Consider the following 23,916-nt stretch of genomic DNA (forward strand, 5'->3'; position numbering starts at 1 on the left):
AGCGACCTTCACCCCGAACATCATCAACACACATATTGCGTCCATGTGTCAGAGCCTAAAGCCATGGCATGGTTGTCATCGGTGTCAAGTTAGCCACCCATTACCCTTCGCCAAACCTCCGTGGTGGTAAATTTTGCTCGGGCTCCCCCCGGTTGGTCGATTCTTCTCGCCGAGCATGTCAGTCGTCACCGCCACAAATGACGACGTCCCGGATCGCGGTCCGGCGGTCTTCGCCGTGACAACGGCAACGTTCGTCTTGGCTAGTGTTATGGTTGCCGCCCGCCTATTCTGTAGGCGCTTCATTGTCAGAAATGTTAGCTGGGACGACAAGACCATGTTTTTGGCCTGGCTAATTGGATTCGGCCTGTCATTCACCATTTGCTTCGGCACGACAAGAGGACTTGGTCGTTACGATGCAGATATTTCCAAGGATCACTGGAAATCCTTACGAGCGTGCGAATATGTCTTTTCAATACTTTATGTGAGTGCTACTACCGTGCCAGTGCACACGGCGTCGCATAGCTCGCCTCCTTACTTACACCATGCAGAATCCCGCCCTCATGGCCACGAAAACGAGTGTCCTAATATTTTACCTGCGCCTCTCCAAAAACACCCAAAAAGTCCTTCGATTTGCCTCATGGGTTACCCTAGGCATTGTCAACTTGGCCGGTACTGTGCTCACACTTATCAACATCTTCCAATGTAGGCCCGTCCAGGCAGCTTGGGAGGTTGGAAGGGAACCGTCACAGTGCATCCCGCTTCTGACCGAATTCATCTGCTCCGCGCCCATCAACATTGTCACCGATTTGGCCATCCTGGCCCTTCCGATCCCCGTTCTGACCGGAATGAGATTGCCTCCAAGGCAAAAGATTATCCTCGTCCTCACCTTCACCCTCGGTATCTTCGTCACTATTGTCGACGTTGTCCGCATCTATTACCTCCAGCAGGCCGTTACCTCGATCCCGACCAGTGTTTCGACAAACCCGAATTTTCACTTTGGCGGTACTCCCAACTTTGCCTGGAACTCATCCCTGTCCTTCATGTGGTCGGCTGTGGAGGTCAACGTGGGAATGTCTTGCGCGTGTATCCCGACCTTGAAGCCTCTCATCATCAAGATTCTTCCTGCCATGATCATCGACCCTGATGGCACGCGCTCAAGCACCCAGACCGAGAAAGACATTATGGACAGCCCCAGGAACCGCACAGGTAGCGACGGTCTTGTCTCTCCGACTGCCAACCCCAACCGTGGTAGCGTGAGCATCCAACAACCACTTCCAGCGGCCCGTGTTAGTCGCGATTTCAGCACGGCAGCGAACACGGATGAAAATGGCATGACTGCACTCGAGTTCCTGACTACGCCTGACATGACGCTGGAACAGTTCGAAGCATCCAGCGCTGGCAGGCTGGGTGGGGTGCGGACGAGAACCTCCATGGCGACGAGCAGAGAAAACACCATTTACTTCGGTTTTGTCAACATGAGACGGCCAAAGAGCATGGTCAAGTGCGATGCTCAAGAATCGTTCCGTTACTGTCTTGTGGTCACCATTTTGTTTCTCATGTGGGGCATCTCATATGGCTTACTCAATACTCTAAACAATGTCATTTCGAATGTGTCGCAAATGTCTGTGGCTCAGACACTTGGTCTCACAACTGCTTACTTCGGAGGCGGCTACTTTCTTGGCCCTCTTGTTGTCGGTGAGTGGATTCTGAGACGGGACGAGCATCACCGCAGAAACCGAAAGAACAACAGGCACGGCGCCGAGAGCGTCGGAGGTTTCAAGGTGACATTCATCGTGGGACTTTGCTTCTACGGCGTCGGAACTATCATCTTCTGGCCATCCGCCGTCACCAAGTCTTGGGGTGGCTTCTTGCTCAGCAACTTTGTTGTCGGATTTGGCCTGTCCGTGTTAGAGACGGGAGCCAATGCTTTCCTGATCCTTTGCGGGCCGCCAGAGTACGGTGAGACGCGACTCCTTCTCGCCCAGGGCGTGCAAGGTATTGGAGCCGTCCTCAGCGGCCTGATGGCCCAAAGAGTCTTCTTCACGAAGATCACCAACCAGGATGGCTCTGAAAGCAACTCTACTACATTACTAAACGTCCAATGGACCTACCTCGCCATCACGCTGTTGTGCGTCGCTCTCGGACTGTTCTTTTACTACATGCCCCTTCCAGAGCTGAACGATAACGAGCTACAAGAATCAGCTGATCGGCTTCCTATTAACCCCCAAAAGCGCAGCATTGGGGGGCTGCAACTCCGCACGTGGAGTTTAATTTTTGCTGTTCTGGCTCAGTGGACTTACGTTGCTTGTCAAGAATGCAACAACATATTCTTCCGTACGCTGGTTATTGCAATCCTCCCTAATCAGGAAGATGCAGGATCGGGTGCGACAAACGCCGACACAAATCCAGGAGAGAACAGCGACAAGCCACCCGGCCTTACGCTTGGGGTAACCGACTATCACCTCATTGCTCACAGTGTCTTTGCTGTATCTCGATTCATCGTCGCATATCTTACCTACATGTCGGTACGAAATCCTCGTATGCCAAAACCAAGAACATGGCTGTCCATCAGCGTGGGCCTGGCCATCTTTTTTGCGATTCTCACGGTTGTCTTGAAGCCGGAGAATCCTAATCTGCTTTTGATCCCGGTGATCCTTTTCTATTTTGCCGAAGGACCCGTCTGGCCACTGATCTTTGCAATTGGTCTGCGAGGTCAAGGCCGGCGCACTAAGCGTGCAGCCGCCTTCATCACCATGGGAGGCTCCGGCGCAGCCTTCTTCCCGTATGTTATGTACGCCATCATTAACCATGGCGCTACGGTACAAATTGCGTTCGTCCTCATTGTCGCCCTCTTTGTGCTCACATCCTTCTACCCCATCTGGCTCGCGTCTCTGAAAGACGCGAGGGCGATGACGGATCCCGCACACTCGGTGATCACACCCGAGGAGCGCCTAGCTCACGAGGAGGAGATCGACATGAACCGTGAAGTACGGAGACGGCGCCGAACCCTTTCCACTATTGTAGCCAAAGGCAAGCGAGGCAGCATATTGAGCAAACTATCCCACATGGGCCGGACGAACGGAGAAAGCGTCACACCCCCGGCAGTGGAACATTCTGAAGAGAAGAATGGGTCCAATAAGTCGTCCGAGGCGAGCAGTGGCCCACGGTCCCAGACCGTATGAATGAGCGAAATGTTTTGATTATTGTGCGACACAAGGCCAATTAGAGCCTTGTCATTTTTTTTATTACATTAATAGCTATATACCCAATGATAATGATGTTCGATGAATAAAAAAGTTTTATGATTTCAGCATTGGTATCTACATGTTGCGCAACGTGATGGCTTTGCCTCCCAAGTCTACAACGACGTTACCACAACGACTACTTCTCCAACCCGGTCGCAATCTTCTCAAACACCTGTACCCCCTCCCTACCCAGCGCCGTACCGACACCGACGGCGTACGCGCCAACACTCTTCATCCGCCTGAAGCCGTCCGCATCCGACACGCCACCGACACCTATAACCTTGATGTGCAGCAGCTCCGGCTCCCTCGACACCAAGTCTGTGATCGTCTTGACGTTTCCCAGCGCCAGCGGATGCAGCGGAGGCCCCGCCATCCCGCCAAGCCCGGACCCAGGGAGCCGCGGGACCAGCTCGCCGTCACCCGACTCCGGATCGTCCTCGAGCAAGAGACAAGAACCGAGGGTGTTGACGGCGGTGATGAAGCTGATCTTACTAGGAACCTTGAGCATCGCGTTCCGCGTAATGACCGTCGCGTCCTCGCGCAGCGCAGCGATGAGCTCCTGGTAATGCGCGAGGTGCGTGTAAGGCGGCGTCTTCAGGCCGACGGGGATCACGGGATCCGCAGGCAGCGCGGCGAGGTAGGCCCGCAACTGCGCCCGGTCCGAGGCCGGGGGCGCGGCGGTGGCGATGTTGGGACACGAGAGGTTGATTTCCATGGCCAGCGGGTGGGCTGTTGTGGCGGAGAAGTCGGCGATGCGGGCGTAGCATTCTGCGATTTCGGCGGGAGATCCCGTGACTGAGACGATGACGAGTTTGCGGTGACGGCGGCCTTGGATCTTGGTCGTGGGCAGCTGCGATACGAAGTCCAGGTACGTGTCTAGCGGCAGCGGCGAGTAGCCCAGGTTGTTGAGCGAGGCGACGTCTTCTGGGCCGAGGTCCTTGGGGGTCGTGTGGTGCGAGGACGAGTTCTGGACGGTGGTGGATGGGACGGAGGTGCTGGGCGAGAAGAAGGTGTACTGGTGCGATGCGTCGGAGTGGGGGAAGCCGTTGATGAGGGAGGTGCGGGTTGTGATTGCGCCCGTGTGAGGGCTCTCATGGAGACGTTTGAGGTCGGAGAGGGTTGTGCACCACGGGTTGGCCGAGTTCAGGAGCGGCGGGGAGATTTTGAGCTCGGGGGGAGGCGGGGCATTCATTTTTGTTTTTGCTCACTGTCAGCACGCTCTCTTCAGCATTTGAAAATGAGGCTTTTTTTTTTTCTCTCTCTGCGTTTGAGTGAGAGTGAGTCTCTGTTTATTGTGTGTGAGATCTGATGGTGAGTTTGTGTAAGTCGGCGGCGGAGTGGTGAGAGATGAATGAGACCATGCGTGAAGTCGTTGGCAAGCAGGTTTCCGTAGCAGGGCCCCCCCGCGGCGGGGTGGGAGTGGGGGGGTTGGTTTAGATGCTTGCTGATAAGATAAGGCCCCTGCGAGGTCCGTGAGGTGGGAGGGCCGGACGTTGCGCCGGGCGTGAGGGCGGGCCGGTGCTTGGCTTTTACATACTGGAAACCGTATTTGACGTCGGTTGGTCTGCGCGTCTGGTGGCCGTGTGGTTTGTATGTGTCACGCGGCGTTCGCGACTTGGTTTGGATGAAACGGTGGCGAACAATGTGTCAGTTGTCTAAGCGATGTGACGAACGTGTTCGGGTCTTGGACTTTCGGATTTCGCGTTGCGGTATCTGAATTACTTGGCCATTGACAATTTAGACGGCAGCCTTTTTTGGTGGGTTCGTGACGGGGGATAGACAGATTTGGAGCCGAGTTGAACCTTGGCATCAGGATCTAGGGCTTTGACACGAATGATTTCATTGCAGGATGGTTACGATAGCCAACGACGAGACAAATATCAACTAGCAGAGGCCATATAATATCAAGAGAGAGAATTGCAATAGAATTCTTCTATCCGCATCGATATGGCTGACATATACCTATTCCTATAGCATGTCAGCCGTTGATGATATTTGGATACTCTATTCAGCACCGCAACATGACAGCTACAATGTTTTTGTTTTTGGATGTACGATCACTTGGATATTGTTGTAAAGGCAACTGGAAGGGCAGGTGAAGACATGAAGCAAACCGTTATTTGAGCAGTTGGAGCGAGTGCGAATTGTCTTGCTCGAAGCCATTCACAGAACCTAACCAATGTAGAGACAAACATCTTGCCGATTATTATTTGACCTTTTTGCAGATCATTGATCTATATCCACGAAGCTTGGAAGTTGCTAAGACACATAAAAAACACGCAGTATCCTAGATTTGTTGCCAGAGCCATGTTGACGGACGCTTCAGGCGTGGGATACTACGCCTCTTTGGCCCAGAGTTGTTTCCCACCAACACATTGTTATGGGAGGTGCTAGGTGATCAGCATTAAATGTTCCACGTATTAAAAATCTGTTGATGTGATATGAGCGTAACCCCTGTTTCGTCTCCAACTCTCGATGTTCTCGAGTATGTTGCTAGCACTCTCAGATAACCAGTTGATCTATCAGACAAACTGCCTACCGTTTTACAATTAGACAACGAAAGCTTGCTATATTATTGTCTGGCTTGAAATGGTCTGTAGGGCGTTTCAATTGTTCTGCTCAAAGGTAACTGGCCTTCGAGAACCCAATCCGCCCGGCTCAAGTTGCAAACCCCTTTGGTTCTCTATCACAATTCCATGGAATATTCGCAGAGGTCCAGTGATATACATATGGTAAACCATTTAGTTTGCTAGCTGTATGTTGTTTCTTAAATCTTCCTCAGATCTCTTCAATGCACTTGATTGTATTCATATTTTAATTACTTGGATGTCGATTATGATCGAATTCCTTTGCTGGTAGCTGCCACCGGGTGGTCTCTAGCCTTGAAAATCATGACTGCGTAAATATATATACTATGTATAAGACTAAATGGTTAACACTCTGGTTTATCACACCGACTGCAGGCATTCACAACGATACTTTTGCATCCCAGCTTGAACCAAAGGATGCAAGAATGACCATGTAGCCAACGGAGGGTTATTTTCAGGGCCAATTATCTGTTGGGTGAGCTCTTTTATTCCTCGATCTCTCTTAAAATCTGCTGCTCATTCTGGGTTGCTGTCGAAGAGACCGGGTAAGCGCGCCCTTGTCGTTGCGATGATACAGGCTGGCTCGAGGAGAGCCTTGGATGGCATACTTGTAACATTGCTGTAGGAGGCACGAGTATCCATGAAAGAATGATCATCGTTTCAGCTTGAGGCTGACGAGGTGCCATTGTAGTAGGGTTTGAAGAAACGTGTCGGCCTACGTTATTTCCAATGCTGACGTTGGCATTCTTTCAATTAGTACCACGGCTCAGCGGCTCCAATTTCACTTTAATTGCTTCTGGTGCGTTCTTCGAGTGATGTAATGGAATAAATATGTAATGGAAGATTGTCTTCTGCGTCTTCTTGACATTATACAGCTATTAAAATGGCTGGGAAGGGACGAGGGGGCAGGATAACAGCAGTCCGGGACAGAAACTACATGTTACTTACACGAAGAAAGAAGCAACGATGAAATCCAGGATGATTATTTCATGCTAATTGGATAGATCATTCCCTAGGAGTTAAAATTGGACCGCCTGTGGTTCGATCCTAATTTTGGCAGTGGTATATTTCAGCTCCTGTCTCCCACGTAGATTACTCGCTACAAACTTCCAAAGGCGTCGATCCATCTTAGGCATAGATGGTAGCGACCCAGGCCAACACCAATCTCTGTGCTAATAGTATAGCTACTTGATCATTGGCCTCAGTTTCGTATGCGTAAAACAGTCTTACACCAGGCTCACACGTTATTCGCGACTCCACTCCATTGGACATGATAATGAGACCTTAAGTCACGTCCAGGAAGATTGATCCCTTGTGTCATCAATAGCGTCTATTTGCCGCCAAAACTTGAGCCCGAACTTCTTTTACCAAACAAGTAATATTAGTCCTGGATCAGCCGGGTTTTCAAGTGCTTAGTTACATTGCGTAAAGAGGGGTAAAGTCACGGAAGTAGGTGGTGACTTGGAAACTCATGATGTCTTGCAATCATGACTTATTTTTCTATGCTCCTTACACGGCGCAAGATCAAGCTGTCTTTACAACACGGTAACAAATTGCCTTCTCAGCCATGGCTTCATCCAGCCGCGTAGCCTCATAGAAGCAACCCTACAATGTCATGTTCAAGTTCAGTTTTGCCAATGGAGGGCGGCCACTCTGAGGGTTTAGGACTGCAAATAGCACAAATCACAGAACAACACAGGAAAACGAAACAAGGACCGGCAACGCGGCATCACAGCTTAGCAAGAAGTTGGCTAGCGACACAGCCATGGTCCACGAATAAGGGGTAGTCATGAGGTGTCCTACCAAATGACTCGAAGTGTTAAGCTAGGAGCAAGAGGCTCCGTCAACTCAGCAGACGAATGTTATTCCCGTCAAATCCGCCCGAAATCATAGGATCAAATGCACATCATGCGGAATGTCGTAGAAGCCCCGTGTCCATCGTTCAAGCTATGATGCCACGGGACCGTCGCCAGATAGGGCGATCTCGGGATGCCGATTTCCATTTGGTTTCGGGGACCCGTAAACTGGCGCTACCTCGGTATGCCCGCCAACGCCGCGGCGGGGTCACTGCGAGGGCGGCGTCTTACAGGATGTCTATGAACAGGAAACTCGGACTTTGCGTGCTCGTCCATACCATTGTGTCTTGCCAAGCCCCAAGCAACCCTTGAAGCTGAAAATCAAGCTTCCGGGACATGTATACAGGGAGACATTATCGAAACCTAACTGGCTCTGTCACCTGTCGGAGATTTACCCAGGCCAAAAAAAAAAAAAAAAAAGGGAGGCTAGTGATAGGCCGCTAGCTTATTCGAATTGAATCATGGGTAAAAAGGGTCATTGGGTCCCCCCCTCGTAGATCAACAAATGCCAAACGGCAGAGCCTGTTGGTAACAAAGACGGCCCCGCGTCGATGTAAGCACAGTCGATTGCGACTTTAAAACCATCGGGGTCAGGGCATAGCGCACAGAGTTGGGCCCCGAAGTTCAGCTGACAAGGTAGCTGCAAGCTAAATTTAAAAAATATATCTCCGCTTCTCAGCGAGGCCGTGCGATTCGGCAGTATCCTTTGATCCGAAGCCATGCCCTTCATAGTATCGGGCCAGGTCTGGGGCTTCCCAAAGTGTGTTGGCGTCATGAGTGAGAACGCGTTAAGCTTCAAGACTTGATTGATCCGTGGCCTGTGAGAGCCGAGCGCGATTCATTCTCCCGCACGATATCTTGAGCGATATTTTATCGGTGCTTGGAACGAGCGCCTAGGTGCCACAAGCCTGGTGATCGGATTATCACGAAGGATTGAGTGACAGGAATGAGGCATTAGTTCCTGAGTGACGTTTTGACAGCCCAGTGTCTGACACACAGGCTCCGTGTTGATATTGCAACTGTAGTGTTGGCTATTTCGAGAAACGACTCAAAATTCTGGATTATATGTCGAGCCTCGGCAGGCTGAATTGAACAAAATGGTCCTTGGTCCTGATGGTAGGTCCATTAGACCTCGGGACTGCTTTTAGAGCCATGGACTTTGGCTAGCGGCCACCCAGGCTTAAAAGAACTAGTTCTTATCTCCTAATCCCAAATGAGGCGATGCTTTGAGGATTGAAGAGAGACAATGAATGGCCGTCGGTCTGAATGGAGTGAAGAAAATGCCGTTCGGCCGATAAGTTGTTTCGGTGTACCCTTCTTGGTTGTTGGCCTTCACTTGTTGTGCCTCTGTGTGGATCGTCAGGGTGAGCATTCTGTTTTTATTTTTATTTTTAGGGTTGATTGCCGAGCCACTCAGTGACTGCTGACAATGACGAAAGACGACTGGCGGCGATCTTGGTTTGTCCCTTGGATGATGCGCACAGAGACACGATGTTGTTGCGGTTGGTCGTACACGGCGAGGAGGTCTCTGAAGGGCTCCAGGCAAACTGGGGAGACAAGGGGCCCTTGGCGGAAGCTCACAGAGCCTCGAGCCAAAGCAGGAGCCAGTCAAGCACCGACCCCATGAAGCCCACATGAGCGCTGATCTAGATCAGGATCATGCTTGAAAGGAAGCCCCACCACTGAGAGGGAGGTGCAAATAGAAGCAGCCATGGTAATGCGAGTTCAAAAAGGTGAAAAAGCCGATTGTGTCAGTAGAGATTCAAGCTAAGATACAGATGCCCCCAACATGCATGTGTGTCGATCTTCAATGACGTATTGCGATTGATTGATTGACTGACTGAGGCAGCCCAGAACAACCAACGCACTGCATGAAGCTACTCTCAGGCCGATGTCCATCTTGAGAAGACGTCCGCATAGAAGCCATGAGGGGTCTCGGGCTTCTGAGTCGTCTGATGTTTGTCTGCATATGCATTGTTCAGAGTGTTCGAAGTGTCTCCCTCGGTATTGCCTCAACACATAAAAACGCAGGTGGCGAATCATGATACTTATCGTTGTTTTCTCTCAAAGGCTTCTTAGTATTACGAGTTCCTCTCATATTAGGATGATGATGGCCATCTACCTGTCTCATGCAGACACGCTGGAGTTAAAAGGTAGCGCTCGTGAGGACTTTTCATACAGATATTAACAATCACCACGAGCGCAATTAAGAGAGGAACAGTGAAGCGAAGCATTGAGACCCTGATTCGACAGTCGATTGGCGAAATCAATGAGAGAAGCAAACAGGCTAATTCACAGGATGCTCGAGGGTTTGTTTGAGATTCAATCAGTGCAACAGCTCTCTTGTGCTGCCAGTTGCAACCGTCACAAGTCGATGAAGTGGCACCTTGAAAAGAATACCCGGTGTTTTTGTTTGGAGATGGGGCTTTGTGCAACAACTGGTTCACCTCGTCTCAACAATGGCGTGTTTTTTCCCTCGTGGAAGGGTCGGGGCGGAGTCAGAGGCGTCGACTACCACATGGTGATCGATGCTCCCGGCTGCTAACTGGCTGTGAGTATCGGTAGGTTGTGCAGGCGAGGAGAAGCACCATGCAGCAGGTTGCAGGCTGCAGGTGACTATCGCGCTTCCGTGCATTGCATTGAGGGCCGAACAAGCAAAGAGTCTCAGATTCCAGGTGGCCAGAACACGCGGAAGTTCGTGGAGACGAGAAGGACCGGTTCTCAAGAGACAGAGGGCCAGAGACAACATGTTTGTTCTAGCGATTCTCGAAGGGTGGGTAGGATCATCATAACATGAATAGTGGTCGAGCTAAGCTGGCGTGGTCTCAGAACCCATGCATCCAAGCGCCTGACTGCTTGTTTGGTCTCACCGTGATTAGACGATGATTAGGGTCCCGACTGAGCGCCGAATATCCCTTCTGATACGTGAGATACTGATCCGACGCGATGTAATGGGCGAAACGTCGATGGGTGACAGTGATGCTGCGGTGTTTGTAGGACTGGGTAAGTTCAAGACGGGCGACGTGGTTTGAAAGTCACGAGGGCATCGTGCCCGCATTAGGGTAGCAGGCAGTGTATGTACGTTTGCATGGGAAGTATTTCTTAGCGCATAACGAGGTGTTTTTGAATAATCAGAATTGCTCTTGCCATGAAGTGAGGTGTGTGAGTGTGAAAGAGCTTATTACATCAACGTTCCCTTTGCTTGGGCGAGGAGAACTTTTGAGGGAGGTGGAATAGATTCCACAAGGAAGGAGCCAAGAGGGGAGCAAGGATGCTATTGACGACAAGGGCCAGGTACCTAGCACAGTGTGGTAGACTCGCCGTATCAGAGCCTTTCTTTTAACAGGCCAACCGTCTCCAAGGCCGTCTATTCTGGAGAGTCCAAGCGAACGGTGAAGCCGGGCGAGATGGTTGGCTAAGTGTGAGGCAGCTGGACTCCACTAGCGAATAGCGGGTCTGGTCCATCAGATACACAGTACTGTCCTTGGATTGGTCAGATTGCAGCAGGCACCTGTTAGCCTGTGTATTATTCTACTATGTACGCAAAGTGCCTTACACTAGGTTAGCACAGTTACCGTTTGGGTTACTCGCTGCCTCCTGATCAAATTCCACATCGTTCAAGATTTTTGGTAAGCTGATCGTAAAACAGGCTCCGGATGTGTTGTTACGATTCATATTGGACAGAACAGACAGTGTCTGTGCAATGACCTCCTCCTCTTTCTGCCGTGGACGTACCGTAAAGTTTCCAATGCGTAAGAGACACCCTGATGATACGGTACAGATGCTGTCCAGTAATTTGGCCGTGCCATGGTTCGAAGTTCCAAATTCCCGACAATGAGGGTGGTGAATGTCTTGGAATGGACCAGGCTCTTTGTGGAGGAAAAAGACCTACGGCTCGTCTAGTGGGTTCGGAATCGTTCGCTTGCGTCTAGCCAGCACCATTGCTCAGCCAGGGGTCCTGGGTCGGATCCTGGCCCGACTGGGATATAGCTTAGCGCTGGAGAGTACGTACCATTCTTCACCATCTTGCCTTCCGTTATTGGTGTTTTTTTTTTTTTTTTAATTTTCTAATCCAGCTGGCAGGGTCTCTTTCCAGTCTTACAGTGGGTGGCTTTTGCTGCTGATGGTGAATTAAACCACAGGTAATGATGATGGGCACAACAAGAGGCCTGTGAGCATATACATAATCGCGGGTTCTTAGTAAAGTCCGGCGGCGGTTTTGGGCATTGTGGCAGTACATCTCCCTAGGGAGGAAGAAGGGCTATTTGACGCTCGTTCCTTCCCTGGCTGTCATCCAATCTCCCATGTGTCTCTGGTTGGTTTGACTCAGCCGTCAGACCCAGAGCATTGGGTACTGGGCGCTGCACCGTTTCCCACGGTTTTGGTTACGTCGGAACCCAACGTCTGCACGCTCTTCATAATCCTTCGTCCCGGCCTCCGATCTCCTCGATCATCAAAGCTAACCACCCAGCTGGGCTGAACGACGCCATAAAATACCAATTCCACTCAGCTACCGTAGCATGCGGCCACTCTTTATCCTTTGAGGCGCCCCCAGCACTTTCAGCTCGTCGCTTTTGCCCTTCCGTCATTTTATCAATATCGACGCCCCCTCCCCCCGAACTGTCCCAAAGATCACTTCCGTAGCCCCCTGTTCTGGGCTCCTTCAGAAGGGAGTCTCGCCCATCGAGCTCGGATTCCTATCACTTTATACAGTAAAATCAAACACCCTCACCACCCCTCCGTTCTTTCTCTTCTTTCTTCTCTCCACCCGGCCCGACTTTACCGGCAGAGCAGTCAGGCCCGACGATTCTTGAATGCAAGTGGTGATGGACCCCCTCCATTTTATTCTTAATTTGTTTTATTCCCCTAAGATCCCTGGACTTGGTTCAATGTCTTCATTCAGCATCGGCACTTGATGCAATGCAATACTTTACTCAGCTTAACTCCCGGACCGGACTCAGGCACCGCTGCAGTCCCCCATTCCATCACTGCTGACGCTGCTGTCTCTCACTGTAAATGAGGAAGGCGTGTACCGTCGACTCACATCAGACTCTCTCCGCTTCGTCTGGTTTGATTCACACCCCCCCTCCCCCTGGACCATTTCCCGGAACGGGTGTTATGTACTCTCATACCCGTATCATACGGCACTTCATCGACCTCTTGTGGCGGCAGAGGAGAGAGAGACAGAAAGAGAGAGCGAGTACTATGTAGCGCCAATCCCAGGTGACACAGCCAACTCTTAGTCCTGCTGCCTTTGTGCAACCACCCTCCTTGTCTCCCGGCTCCCAAAAACCTGCCCACTCTCTGGAGAAGCTTGGCTGCGCTAAGCCCACTAGTAGTGCCGGCCATACGGTACGGATACTGCTTGGCTTAATACTGGATACCGAGACGGATCCCATACCGCTTCCTTCATCTGCACTTGCGCCCACCCACGCAGTCCTGCGACTGCTCGTCGGCTCTTGTTTCTACCAGACCCAGGTTCATCAACTTTTGTTCAAGCCCGAGTCACTTACACTAGCCACGCTAGCTGCTATTTCTCGTGACGCTACGCCAAAAGACCTGGCCGTCTCTTTCTTTTCCTCGCCCTTTCTCCGTCTTCCAATTGGAACATACCCCTACAAAACCAAACTACCTCCTCCTTCTCCCATCTCTCCGACCCCTCGCCTCGCTTCATACTTATCAAATTCGTCGCAATACCTCACCATTTCGTCCGCCTTTTCCCCCGGCAGCTTCTCGTCGACCTGAATAGCGTTCAGGCGCAGCCACATGGCAGAGGCTTTCGCTCGTTTACACTCCGTCGCTGCCCAGTTTTCGAACTCGGCCTCAACACCAACTAAGCTTCATTCCTGCTGCTAGCACTCGCCGCCCAAAACTGCTCTAGTACTTGCTCTCGGCCTTTTGTGGCCGCCACGGCGCCTCATCGCCTAGGTTAGCGTGGTTGCGGATGCCTTCATAATACCAGCTCGCCCCCCTCCCCAAGAACGATTATCAGCTTCCACCTCTGCTTTTTCCTCCCCTGTATAGCCAAACACCACTTGCAGCCAACATCATCGAACTTCAGGGATATGTTCGATCACTTCACCATGGGGATGCAGGCGCATCCGGTGGCCGATGCTGCCGATTCGGAGCCGCATCTGTCTCCAAGACAAAGACCACGCCAATTAGACATTTCCACGACGACAATCCCAACTTCGTCAACCAGTCCCTCGGGTCCCCATGACGCTCCACCGACCCCACCACAACCCATCGACAATCTTGTCCATGAGCTCAGCAAGCAGACTTTGTTTCCAGACGTGTTACGCCGACCGCAAATGAGGATCTTGTCGCACGGGATATCACCGTCAAGCATTGCGCACCTCTCGTCTGCACCTCTTGAGGCTGACGACGACTGCGAAATGGATCTTTCAATGGATGACGTCGAAGAACATCAACCAGTCGCTGACTGGAAGAGGTCAAGACGGCGATGGCACAGTCGGCTTGCCAACAACCCCAATCATGCTAGCGTCACTGAGGCTCGTTTAAGAAGCATCATATCAGAGAAGTCGCGGTCCAGTGCTATCCTTGCACCACTTTCACCACTTGTGCAGTCGATTCCAACATGCCCGAATCTATCCAAAATCGAGGCAGACACTCCCCAAGACCTTGAGGCATCTGAAAGACTGGAAGTGGACGAGGGCTTTTGTGATGATGATGCCGATCTCCCTACCCTAAGAGCATTGACCGCAAGCGGAGAACTTCTGATGGGCCCATCTAGCGCTCTTCGAAAGTTCGGATCATTGCGATTCAGAGGCTCGGCAGAAACAGCGCTTCGGTGTCACAATGTTGTCAGGCATCGGCCAAGGATGCGGAAACGTAAAGGTCCAGGACCAACGCGGGAGCCCAGACCAGTGTAAGACGACCAAGTTTGAAGTGAGCGACTACAAGTGGATCTTCGGTATTTCAGCGTTTTTTGTACGAGAACAGTGATTTTTGGCGATATACCCACGGGACATGGGCGGCATGGGGGTTCGAGTTCAGCAACGGCGTTTACAACGGGGCAGCATGTTTTAACTTCATTCGGCGGCATTCAAAGCACACGTACGGCTGAAGGTTCAGCCGTTAGTTATGTGGGCGGATCTGTGTTTCTCAGTCAGGGACAAGACTGAGGGCGTTTTGTGTCTGGTGGACCGGACACCGAGGTTGGGCGTCTTCCTCGCGGCATATCGGTTATGCGAGGTCAATTTTCTTCTCTTTTCCTTTTTCCTTTAAACAGTAACCCTGGCGGGAAGAAAGGATTGCATCGAAGACCGAACAGCCTGCGGAACTACGGCCTCGCAGCCATAGCTTTTCGCCCGCAGGCGGTGAGGCGTACCAAAGGTTATGGCAAATGGTGGCAGAGGCAGTTGACATAACATTCCTGCGCCTACATCCCAGGCGACCGGACGGGGGTCCAAGTAGAGGATATATGGCCGAAATCAACAATCAAGACTAACCACGTTGTGGATGTTACATTACGTTTGGACTCTTTCAAATACTGAGCCATCATGATGACTAAGGTGATGAAGCAACATCATTGATGTTTTCAGAAGCACCGTTCTTCCAAGGGGTTGGCAGACAGCGTGGGACATGTAACGGCTTCGCCTCACCACACGAGCAAGCTGTCCCGGCAATACGGGAAACCATTGTAGCCAACGCAGGCTCTCAATGGGAGCTATATTCATGCAAACATCACAATGAACAATGCCCCGCCCCATTCAATCCTAGCAACGTGTGCCAACACTATGCTATCAAACTCATGAGCGTTCTTCGTCCCTTGGTTCCCCCACGAGTATCGGGAACAAGGGGGGGTGTAACATGAGAAGCATTCCAGTGATCACTGGGCTAACACGCCAAAGCTCTCCCGCTTGGAATAGCCTATGCCGTCAGATGCAGTTTTTCTCTCTCTCGTGCTTAGCTTAGCGATGGAGAACCACAGCGACGAATATGCCAAGTTAGACTTTCTAGCGGCAGCCTTTTCTCAAGCGATGTCAAGGTTGACGTGGGCACTTGCAGTAGTGTTTCCATAGCGGACACCTTGTCTGGGGGGAACAATTATCTGGCAGTTGGCCATGGTCCAGATTGCAACAAGGTAGCCTGCCAAAGTCAGATTGAGAGAGTCAGTGAGGGCTGGAGCCTGGACCAGCTATCGGTCCGGCCGTCGCGGGGGCGTGGTGCCTTGCAGTCGGCCGCCGCCATTGCCCACAGCCGGCGCCATCCTTTCTTCCTCGAAATAGGCCCATCTTCCTTGTTGTAAGGGTGCTGCCACTGTATACAGCATACTGCGCCCGCATGTTCTATTTTCACAGCAACACACTACCACCAGCGGAATGGATGGAGGAGAGAGGAGAGAGAAGGCCAGGCCTTCAAATGCCCCTCGCACCATGGAGATATACCCCGCTGCCCAGACCGCGAGAGACATGGTGCTCTGGCTTGTGGCGTTTCCGTATCGGATCATGCCCTCCGCAACCCCACGAGGGACTGGACTTATCAAGGTCATCAATGACCCATTGCTATCAATTGAAGTCTTGGGATTTTTGGAGCAAAGACCAACGCAGTGGATGAGTGGATATGCAGGTGCCTGCAGTCGAGTAACGATAGTTCTTTGTGGTGCATAATAGGTTTTGGTCGAAGGGGGAAAAGAGCGATGATTTGTTCGGGGCTCTTTTTCTTTCCCCCTACCTCCTTGACCATTACCATCAACCTAAGTTGATTTGAGGGCAAAAGAGATTCGTTTTCTTTGACGTCGTTGATCCCTCTGTCCAACTCAACCCCAGTTTTAGTAGGGTCTGGGAGGAGCGACAGGATGGACTGGAATGCGGCCAGCCTCGCTGGGTCACTGGACGACATGGGCAACATTCCTTTGGACATTCGGTCGCTGAGGGCATCTGTCGCCAAGAGCACGGTGATCTATGCGGTCCCAATTCCAGGGTGACCGTCTCCTAGCTGCTTCCATATTTGTTCAATAGTTGCTGTGGCAGGGTGAGAGACATGAACCGGACGGTATTTGTTGACTCTCGTCCCCTCCACCTGATGCGGACTTGCAACCATCGACGGTTTTCTTTTCCGTACAAGAATCCCAATCTGCAAAGATTTCGCACCAGTTTCTGCAATCTTCATTCTCTCACTCCTTTCTCACCCATTTTGCTGAAAACGAATACTGTATCGACGCTCGTTCCAACCAAGCTTTTGAACTCCTGCCACTCACAGCTACGCGCGAGACACACAGCGCAAAAAGATTTGCTCTACCAGTTGTTCTCTTCCCCACCTGTGTGCTCCTGTTTCTAGTCTTGGCCCTCGTTCGTTTGCGGAACTCAACAGTAGATAGACACAGACAGAGGGCGAGACAGAACCAGAACCAGAACTAGAGACAGGAAGAGCATGACAGCGGCCGTCTCGCATTGGACGAGAAGCTCAGACACCAGAGTCAGGCCCAGCTCACACCCAACAGACTACGGCAACAACATGACGTACTCACAGGCCCAGTTCCCAGTAGAGCCCATGGACGCGGACAAAGACGGTAACGGGGGTTCGTCCCACCTGCAATGGCAAGGAGTGACAACAGCAGAGACCGCAGCGGCGGCGGGAGGGTCGGCTGCAGGTGCTGTCGACGACGGACTGCTCTTCGAGGAATTTGTTGACCTCGAGAGGCTTTCGACAACCGGAGGTAACGAGCTCCCTCGCCCTGCCTTACCCGACTCGTTCTTCTTCAACATCCCACTCCCCGCCCATGGTTCCGCGTCGACAACAAGCGCATCGGACGATCTAGACGACCTACTAAGTTGCCACTCACAGCCGCTCGTGGAAGCTAGAGCTAGCGCCGCAGCAGGTCCCGCTGCCACAGTAGTGCCATCATCAGCAGCCGCTAGAGTAGCGGCAGTGACTGGAGACGCGGCGGTACCGCCAGCTGTGGGCGTTCCGGGGCTCCAGTCTTCGTGGTCGATCGGCTGCGCAGAGGGACATGGACAAAGGAAGACTTCGACCTATCCGGACACAGCTTGTGCGGGCGGGTCTGAGTCGATCTCTGACTCTGAGCTCCTCCGCCTTGAAGGAATATCGTTGAAAGCGTCGCCTTCCCGCGCTCCTTCAGTCGTTATTTCCCATCCTCCTACACCTCATCTTCAGGCCTCGTCCGCTACCAGCAGCAACTCCAACCTCCATCTCGCCGGCAGCAGCAAAACCAGCAATACTAGCAACAATCACACCAACGGTGGTCGTAAGCCGAGTAATTTCTTCAAGGCCGTCGCCTCCAAGCTGCAGCAGAAAGCTGCATCAGTCCGTCATAAACAGCCCAGCATGTCTTCCGTTGCCGTCGACCACAGGGGGCCGCTCTCGCCCAACGTTTCGCCTCGCAAGGCCTTCAAGCTCCGTCCTGAGCACCTCACCGGCCTCGGTGGTCCTCCCACCAGACTCCCCCTCTCCCCTCCCAACAGTGCCACCATCCCCCAGGACCTGCCTACCTCCTCATCAACAGGTAGCAACGGCATCCCCTTCTGTGGTGGCTACGTCGAGGATCCCTTCTTCGATACCGGTGTCAATGGTGGTCATGTCCAGATGTTCCGCCGCAGCGACCCGACCACTCCCATGGATACTCCCGTCCTCGACGACAAGAGCGGCATGTTCTTCCATCACCAGCAGATGAGCACCGGCAATGTTGCCAACACCAGCAAGGCCACCTGGCCCATGGTCACAACAACACCCCAGACAGACTCCCATGTTGCGTGGTCCAACCCCTATGCCACTGACAGCCTTGACAACCAGTGGTGGGACGGTAGCAATATGGACCTGTCGACCGGCTCACAATACCAAGCACAGAACGCCCGCAATGCCACCTTCAACTTGGCCATGCACACGCAACACAGCGAGCTCCCGTACGAATACAACAGCCTCGCTGCGGCCGGACCCGAGATGTCGGGTCTCATGATCCATATGCCTCAACCCCGTGCCACTTCTTCGCCTGTCGTCCATTACCAACCCCAGCAGCTTCATCACCCCCAACAGCAGATGACCGAGCGCCGGCCCCGCATGCCCCGTGCTCCTTCGGCCGGAACCCGCCATATGTGCATGTCAACCCCGATGCGCAAGACCCGCAACCCAAGCCGTACACGCCAGGGCAGCCGCGACTCTTCGACTTCGCCCACGCCCACAAATCGATCCCGCCACAGCAGCGGTGGCTCGCTTTCTAACATTGGTGGCGGAGCGGCCCTGAGCGCAAGCGTCAAGAAGCGTCGCTCTTGGTCACGGCGCGAGAGCATGCGAACACCATCCATCGGAAGTGGATTGGGCGGAGCGTCTGATGGTATCGGCTTCGTCAACTTCACACCCAGCGACAAGAACATCCTCATGACGGGTGTGGCACCCAGCGGCAGCTCAAAGACCAAGGCCCGCCGGGAAAAGGAGGCGATGGAGAAGCGCCGAAGGCTGAGCGAAGCAGCTATCAAGGCCGTCAAGGCGGCGGGAGGAGACGTGGACAAGTTGGTCGAGGAAGGATTCGTTTTCTGAACTGGTCTTTACTCGATGGGAAACTTGCAAACAAAATACGCATGGGAAAGCGCCTGGGAGTTTATGGTATGGCAGGCTAGGAAGGTGATGCCGGGCGTTTGGCGGGAATTATCACGCGAAATAATTTCTATTACTGTTGATGGCTTTCAACAATTACTACTTACTATGTGCTCTTTTACTCCTTTTTTTCTTCTCTTTCTCTTTTTTTTTTTTTACAATACGGCATTAGGAGCGCGAGCTCTGACCGACTGTTCACAGGTTGCCGACATTGGTCGCTTACACAATTTTTATTCTTACTTATTACCCACCCATCAACAATATTTATTAGGTAGTTAATCTCGTTTTTGTTTGCTTGGAGTCAAACCAAAAACAACACAGGCTGGAACCCGAGGTACGAGTTACGGATAGGGGGGGGGGGGGGGGGGGTTGGATATCCTAGCAGAGCAGATTCGAAAGGGAAAAAACCATCAATAACCAAAATAACATATTATTTACACAACATTATGATTCCTTTCTGCAAACAACCGTGATATCCGAAGTGCCTTGTCATCAGCAGCTCCCAACAGACACATATTACGCATCATCATCATCATCATCATCATCATCATCATCATCATCATCATCATCATCATCATCATCATCATCATCATCATCATCATCATCATCATCATCATCATCATCATCATCATCATCATCATCATCATAATATTCATGTGACCAAGGGAACTTGAGAACCCGGCTTCATTACCCATCTTTTCGTCTTAACATGAAAACCGGTGATCAACCATTCATCGTTATCATCATCACAACCACGGATCAACGTCAATAAACAAAACAACAAACTCATTGCCAGACGCCCCGAGATGCCCAAACAAAAAGACGCCTCGCGCAGCCCCTCGTCAGTTCCCAGTCCAGAGGGTCGGGGCAGCTTCCTAGCAGGTACTACGATGCGCTATGGGGCCCTCATCTGCCCCAAAGGCAGCCGTTAGCCGATCGTCACCGGAGATTGCGCCCCGAGCTACACACACACATACACGTAGCAGGCTACTTTTCGGTATCCTCTTTGGATTACAATGTAGTTTGGTATTGGTATTCCCGCCTCATCCGCCTCTCACCGTCGACAGGACTGGTAAGAAGAGGGGGGAGGGGGAAAACATGGTCGTCGGGAAGGCCAACACAGACCAGCATCCGATCATGATAGGGCCCTCTCCCTAAAGAATCGCTCTCGCCTAAAATCTCCAAAAAGTCCAGACCCCAACGCGCGGCAGCTCCTTACAACGAGGCTTGGCAATGATAGTAGATGAAGTGGATGAGATGGATGAGGGTGGATCTGGGGGTGGAAAGAGGACGATGAAGAGGGGGAGGGTGTGTGTGTGTGTGTGTGTGTGTGCGTCTTTCTGGTTCCTTTAAGACAACATGGCCGCAAACAGATAGCTTCTTCTTCTCTTTCTGTAATCCTTATCAAACTATGAGAGGGGGGGAAAAAAAAGAAGAGAAAAGAAAAAACTTGGCTTTTTTTTCCGGACCCTTCAAACTAGAGCTCTCTCTTTCCCCTCCACCTCCACTGTCAAATTCACCGCTAAGCCTTACCTCATTCCTCCGCCCCCTCTGTTCGCCCTCCTCTATCCGCCTTACATTGCACCTTTCCTCTTTTTCTCTCGTCCTGACCATTCCTCCCAAGGTAAAGACCGAAGGAGGCGCATTGCGGGCGTTTGTCAGTCCCAACCAGCAGACCGGGGGAACGGCGTATCCATGCTGCTCCATCTCTAGCCAAAGGAGAGGGAGGGCAGCCACAAGCTCGCCTGTTAGTCTCCTTTGCCTACCCTACCTGTCCCTCTGGATCTCGCAGGACTAGTGCAAGATCCCCGTTGCAGAATCTCGCAGCCCCCCACCTATGGCCTGCCTCCCTCCATCTTCCCATCTGTCACCCCAAACCCTAAATCGAAGAAGCGCCACTGGAATGACGGAACTGGGCGCAGAGCTCGCGTATCCTTGTCTCAGTGCGGAATGTTACTCTGCCTCTTTTTTTCTTTCTTTCTCCTCTCTCTATTCCCTCCTTCCACATCACGATCTCGCTCGCTAGACCATGCATTCGCAATTATTCCCCAATCTGTACAAGTCTCTCTCTCTCTCTCTCTCTCTTGCGTCTGGACCTCTCCAGGTATTCACCTCATACCCTTCCCGGAAGCGTTATTCCAGCGTTTGACCACAGCCATACGCCTCAGCCGTCCCCTCTCTATCCATCTCTCCCTCTCTCGACCTTGTCACCAACAACCACCCCCAGGATCTATACTCAACGTCTGTGGCCAGTCTGAATGCAGGTACACCGTACACCCAATCACAGACTAGATCTATGTCTTTCGTATGCTGTTTCTTGGAGGGGTTCGGTACCTGCATGAGCCCTGGCCTGTACGCCCGGGACATGGGACTGATTACACACCCTGATCAGTCATAGTCGCCAAGAAATATGTTGTATTGTTTGGCCGGAAACGGCAGAAGAAGAATCACCTTCACCCCCCCTTGCGCCTCGCAGAGTCCGATAGCGAGCGCCATGAAAATTAGAGATAGATCTCGCCTGCGTTACAGTCACGAGTACTGTTCAATCACTTCTTCCGAGAAGTAGCTGAGCCACTCTCTCGGGATATGCCAAATCCTCTCTCCACTGCCGTGTGGCCTTCTGACACTGTCAGGAAGTTCCGCTCCAGTATACACGATTGAATAAGGTAGCGAGACATTGGCTGGCATTCTTGACAGGCTTACATGAATTCGTGTGACACCTGGGCGGTGGCCCCGTGTGGCGATCCACGTTCTGCTGAAGATGTCTCAGCTATCATTCTCCAACACAAGCAGACGCAGGGTTCGGCACTGATCATCTGTTACTTCATGAGCAATAAACACACAAGATATCGTCATCCATCACTGATCGAGTGGATTGGTGAGGTATTGCGCGAATATCATTCCCTGCTTTGATTCTCCTCTCTCTCCCCCCCCCCCCCGGAAGGATTCATGACACTTGATCGTGATCGAATCGTTATCTCCTCTACGTGCTAGCTCACCATTACCCTATCCATGGTACAGCATGATCAACGTCTTACAAATGCAACAACCTCTCAAGCGATGCCTCAACGTGAGAGCTTCTACGCACAAAGTGGAGGAGGCTTCCTACCGGTTCCCTGGATGTGGTCAAGCGGTATTCGCGCTCGTTCTTCGGCCAATCGTATTGCCCCGGAGACAAACCTACTGGCCTGGCCTGGTAGTCTGGCTCTGGCAGGTTCCGTACTCGACTCGAAAGCCATCGATGGATCTGTGGGGTTTCTACTTAAGAACATCCAAATCCGGCCGCAAACAGACTTTGCTGAGGCGTTGATTCTTGGTCAGTCCCAGCAGTCTGTCTCACCCCGGAGCCCCATGTTCCGGGCTGCTGCCACCCTATACACTCTCTGACTATACTCCTTCCCAGCATGCTGGACAGGCAGAACCTAAAGCCAGCCCTCAACTGCTTGCCCAGTATGACCTGATACATGGCAGCTACCCTACCCTACTTTTGGCGGTCTTCCCGTGTTCCAGCTCCAGCCCTCGCCGTCATGACAGTTGCCGCCTCACACCAACCGCTGCATGGTCTGCCTAGCTCATAGGTTACTCCGTGCCCTACGCCTCTTCTTCATTTCCAGCCAGTCTGAGGCGGCCGCTTCTTTAGACATTAGCCACAGCCTACTCTCCACTCCACCTACCGCTACACAGGCAACTCACATCGCCATACCCAGACGTATACGGACTCTATGCACATGGATCTGCGGCCTAACTGGACTTCTCCAGGCCCGTTTCTGTCCGTGCCTATACACGACCCTGAGGCTCCAGCTTCGACGTCAAGTGGCTTCACTACCCTCGTCTTAGGACGTGCTCGCTCGCCTGTCAGCGTTCACCTAGTTCCCATAAGCCAACAGTCAAATGAATTAACCAATGAAAGGGCTAGGATATTATCCGGAGGCTCTCCGAAGTAAACAGTCACCAAACCACGCCCCTCCTCTAACATCAACAACCCCTTCACGACCAGAAATGCGGACCTTACACGTCCGCACTCCAAGGCCAGCCCTTTGAATAAGCCACCCAAGGAACGCGGCCAGATTTCCCGGGAAGCCTAGCAAGACCCTTCTGCCACCACCCCCGCGATATGTTCAGCTGTCCCACTGCTAACCGCCAACCGACAAATTCGTGAACCCAAACCAAGGCCGTCTGAGGCAACGACTAAGACATATCTTCATCCAAACCCTTGGAGAGCTGGTTTTGTTCTGAAAATTGTCAATCCTGACCGCAACGGCGTCTCTCGAGGCTGTGGTAACCACTTCCACCAACCGGGCTTGTCAAAATCTAAGAACTGCCGAGAAGCTACATATCATTCAGTTGTCCCGCCCCAAAGAACCAAGCCCATGTCGGGCAACGCCACAACAAGTGACCATGCATGTGCCTTCCTCTCGGTTCTCAATCATCCATCTTGACCTTCTTGCACCTGAAGCCTGGTAAGGCGCCCACCATCTCGGGCGGGTAGCGAACCACCGCGCCACGAGCCTTGACCTGCATACCGGTAGATGGTTCTGCTACATCACTTCTGCCTCTGGAAAAACACATCATCACCGAATACTGCCTTCCCGCTGTCAGAATACGCCCCTCCCCCCACTTTGACACTTGACATGTCATCCACCTTTGGTCCCC

The 23,916-nt window shown here is 52.2% G+C and overlaps 5 protein-coding genes across 5 annotated transcripts; 4 read left to right on the plus strand and 1 right to left on the minus strand.

Annotated features, from left to right (window-relative positions):
- Window positions 1-175: 175 nt before the first annotated feature.
- Window positions 176-3,182, plus strand: CTRU02_200324 (L-fucose permease; the record flags this gene model as incomplete). The annotated part of the gene is made up of 2 exons (XM_036718326.1): window positions 176-481; window positions 549-3,182. 2 exons carry the CDS (start codon window positions 176-178, stop codon window positions 3,180-3,182), a joined length of 2,940 nt encoding a protein of 979 aa, XP_036589326.1.
- Window positions 3,183-3,381: 199 nt separating this feature from the next.
- Window positions 3,382-4,437, minus strand: CTRU02_200325 (dihydroorotate dehydrogenase; the record flags this gene model as incomplete). The annotated part of the gene is made up of 1 exon (XM_036718327.1): window positions 3,382-4,437. One exon carries the CDS (start codon window positions 4,435-4,437, stop codon window positions 3,382-3,384), a length of 1,056 nt encoding a protein of 351 aa, XP_036589327.1.
- A 9,317-nt stretch (window positions 4,438-13,754) lies between these two features.
- CTRU02_200326 (uncharacterized protein) lies at window positions 13,755-14,582 on the plus strand (the record flags this gene model as incomplete). The annotated part of the gene is made up of 1 exon (XM_036718328.1): window positions 13,755-14,582. One exon carries the CDS (start codon window positions 13,755-13,757, stop codon window positions 14,580-14,582), a length of 828 nt encoding a protein of 275 aa, XP_036589328.1.
- A 2,503-nt stretch (window positions 14,583-17,085) lies between these two features.
- On the plus strand, window positions 17,086-19,206 carry CTRU02_200327 (developmental regulatory protein; the record flags this gene model as incomplete). Its single annotated transcript, XM_036718329.1, has 1 exon — window positions 17,086-19,206. The coding sequence occupies one exon, from the start codon at window positions 17,086-17,088 to the stop codon at window positions 19,204-19,206; it is 2,121 nt and encodes a 706-aa protein (XP_036589329.1).
- Window positions 19,207-22,323: 3,117 nt separating this feature from the next.
- Window positions 22,324-22,650, plus strand: CTRU02_200328 (uncharacterized protein; the record flags this gene model as incomplete). The annotated part of the gene is made up of 1 exon (XM_036718330.1): window positions 22,324-22,650. One exon carries the CDS (start codon window positions 22,324-22,326, stop codon window positions 22,648-22,650), a length of 327 nt encoding a protein of 108 aa, XP_036589330.1.
- Window positions 22,651-23,916: the final 1,266 nt, after the last annotated feature.

Source organism: Colletotrichum truncatum (genome assembly GCF_014235925.2).
Source record: "Colletotrichum truncatum strain CMES1059 chromosome Unknown Contig_0001, whole genome shotgun sequence".
NCBI lineage: Eukaryota > Fungi > Ascomycota > Sordariomycetes > Glomerellales > Glomerellaceae > Colletotrichum > Colletotrichum truncatum.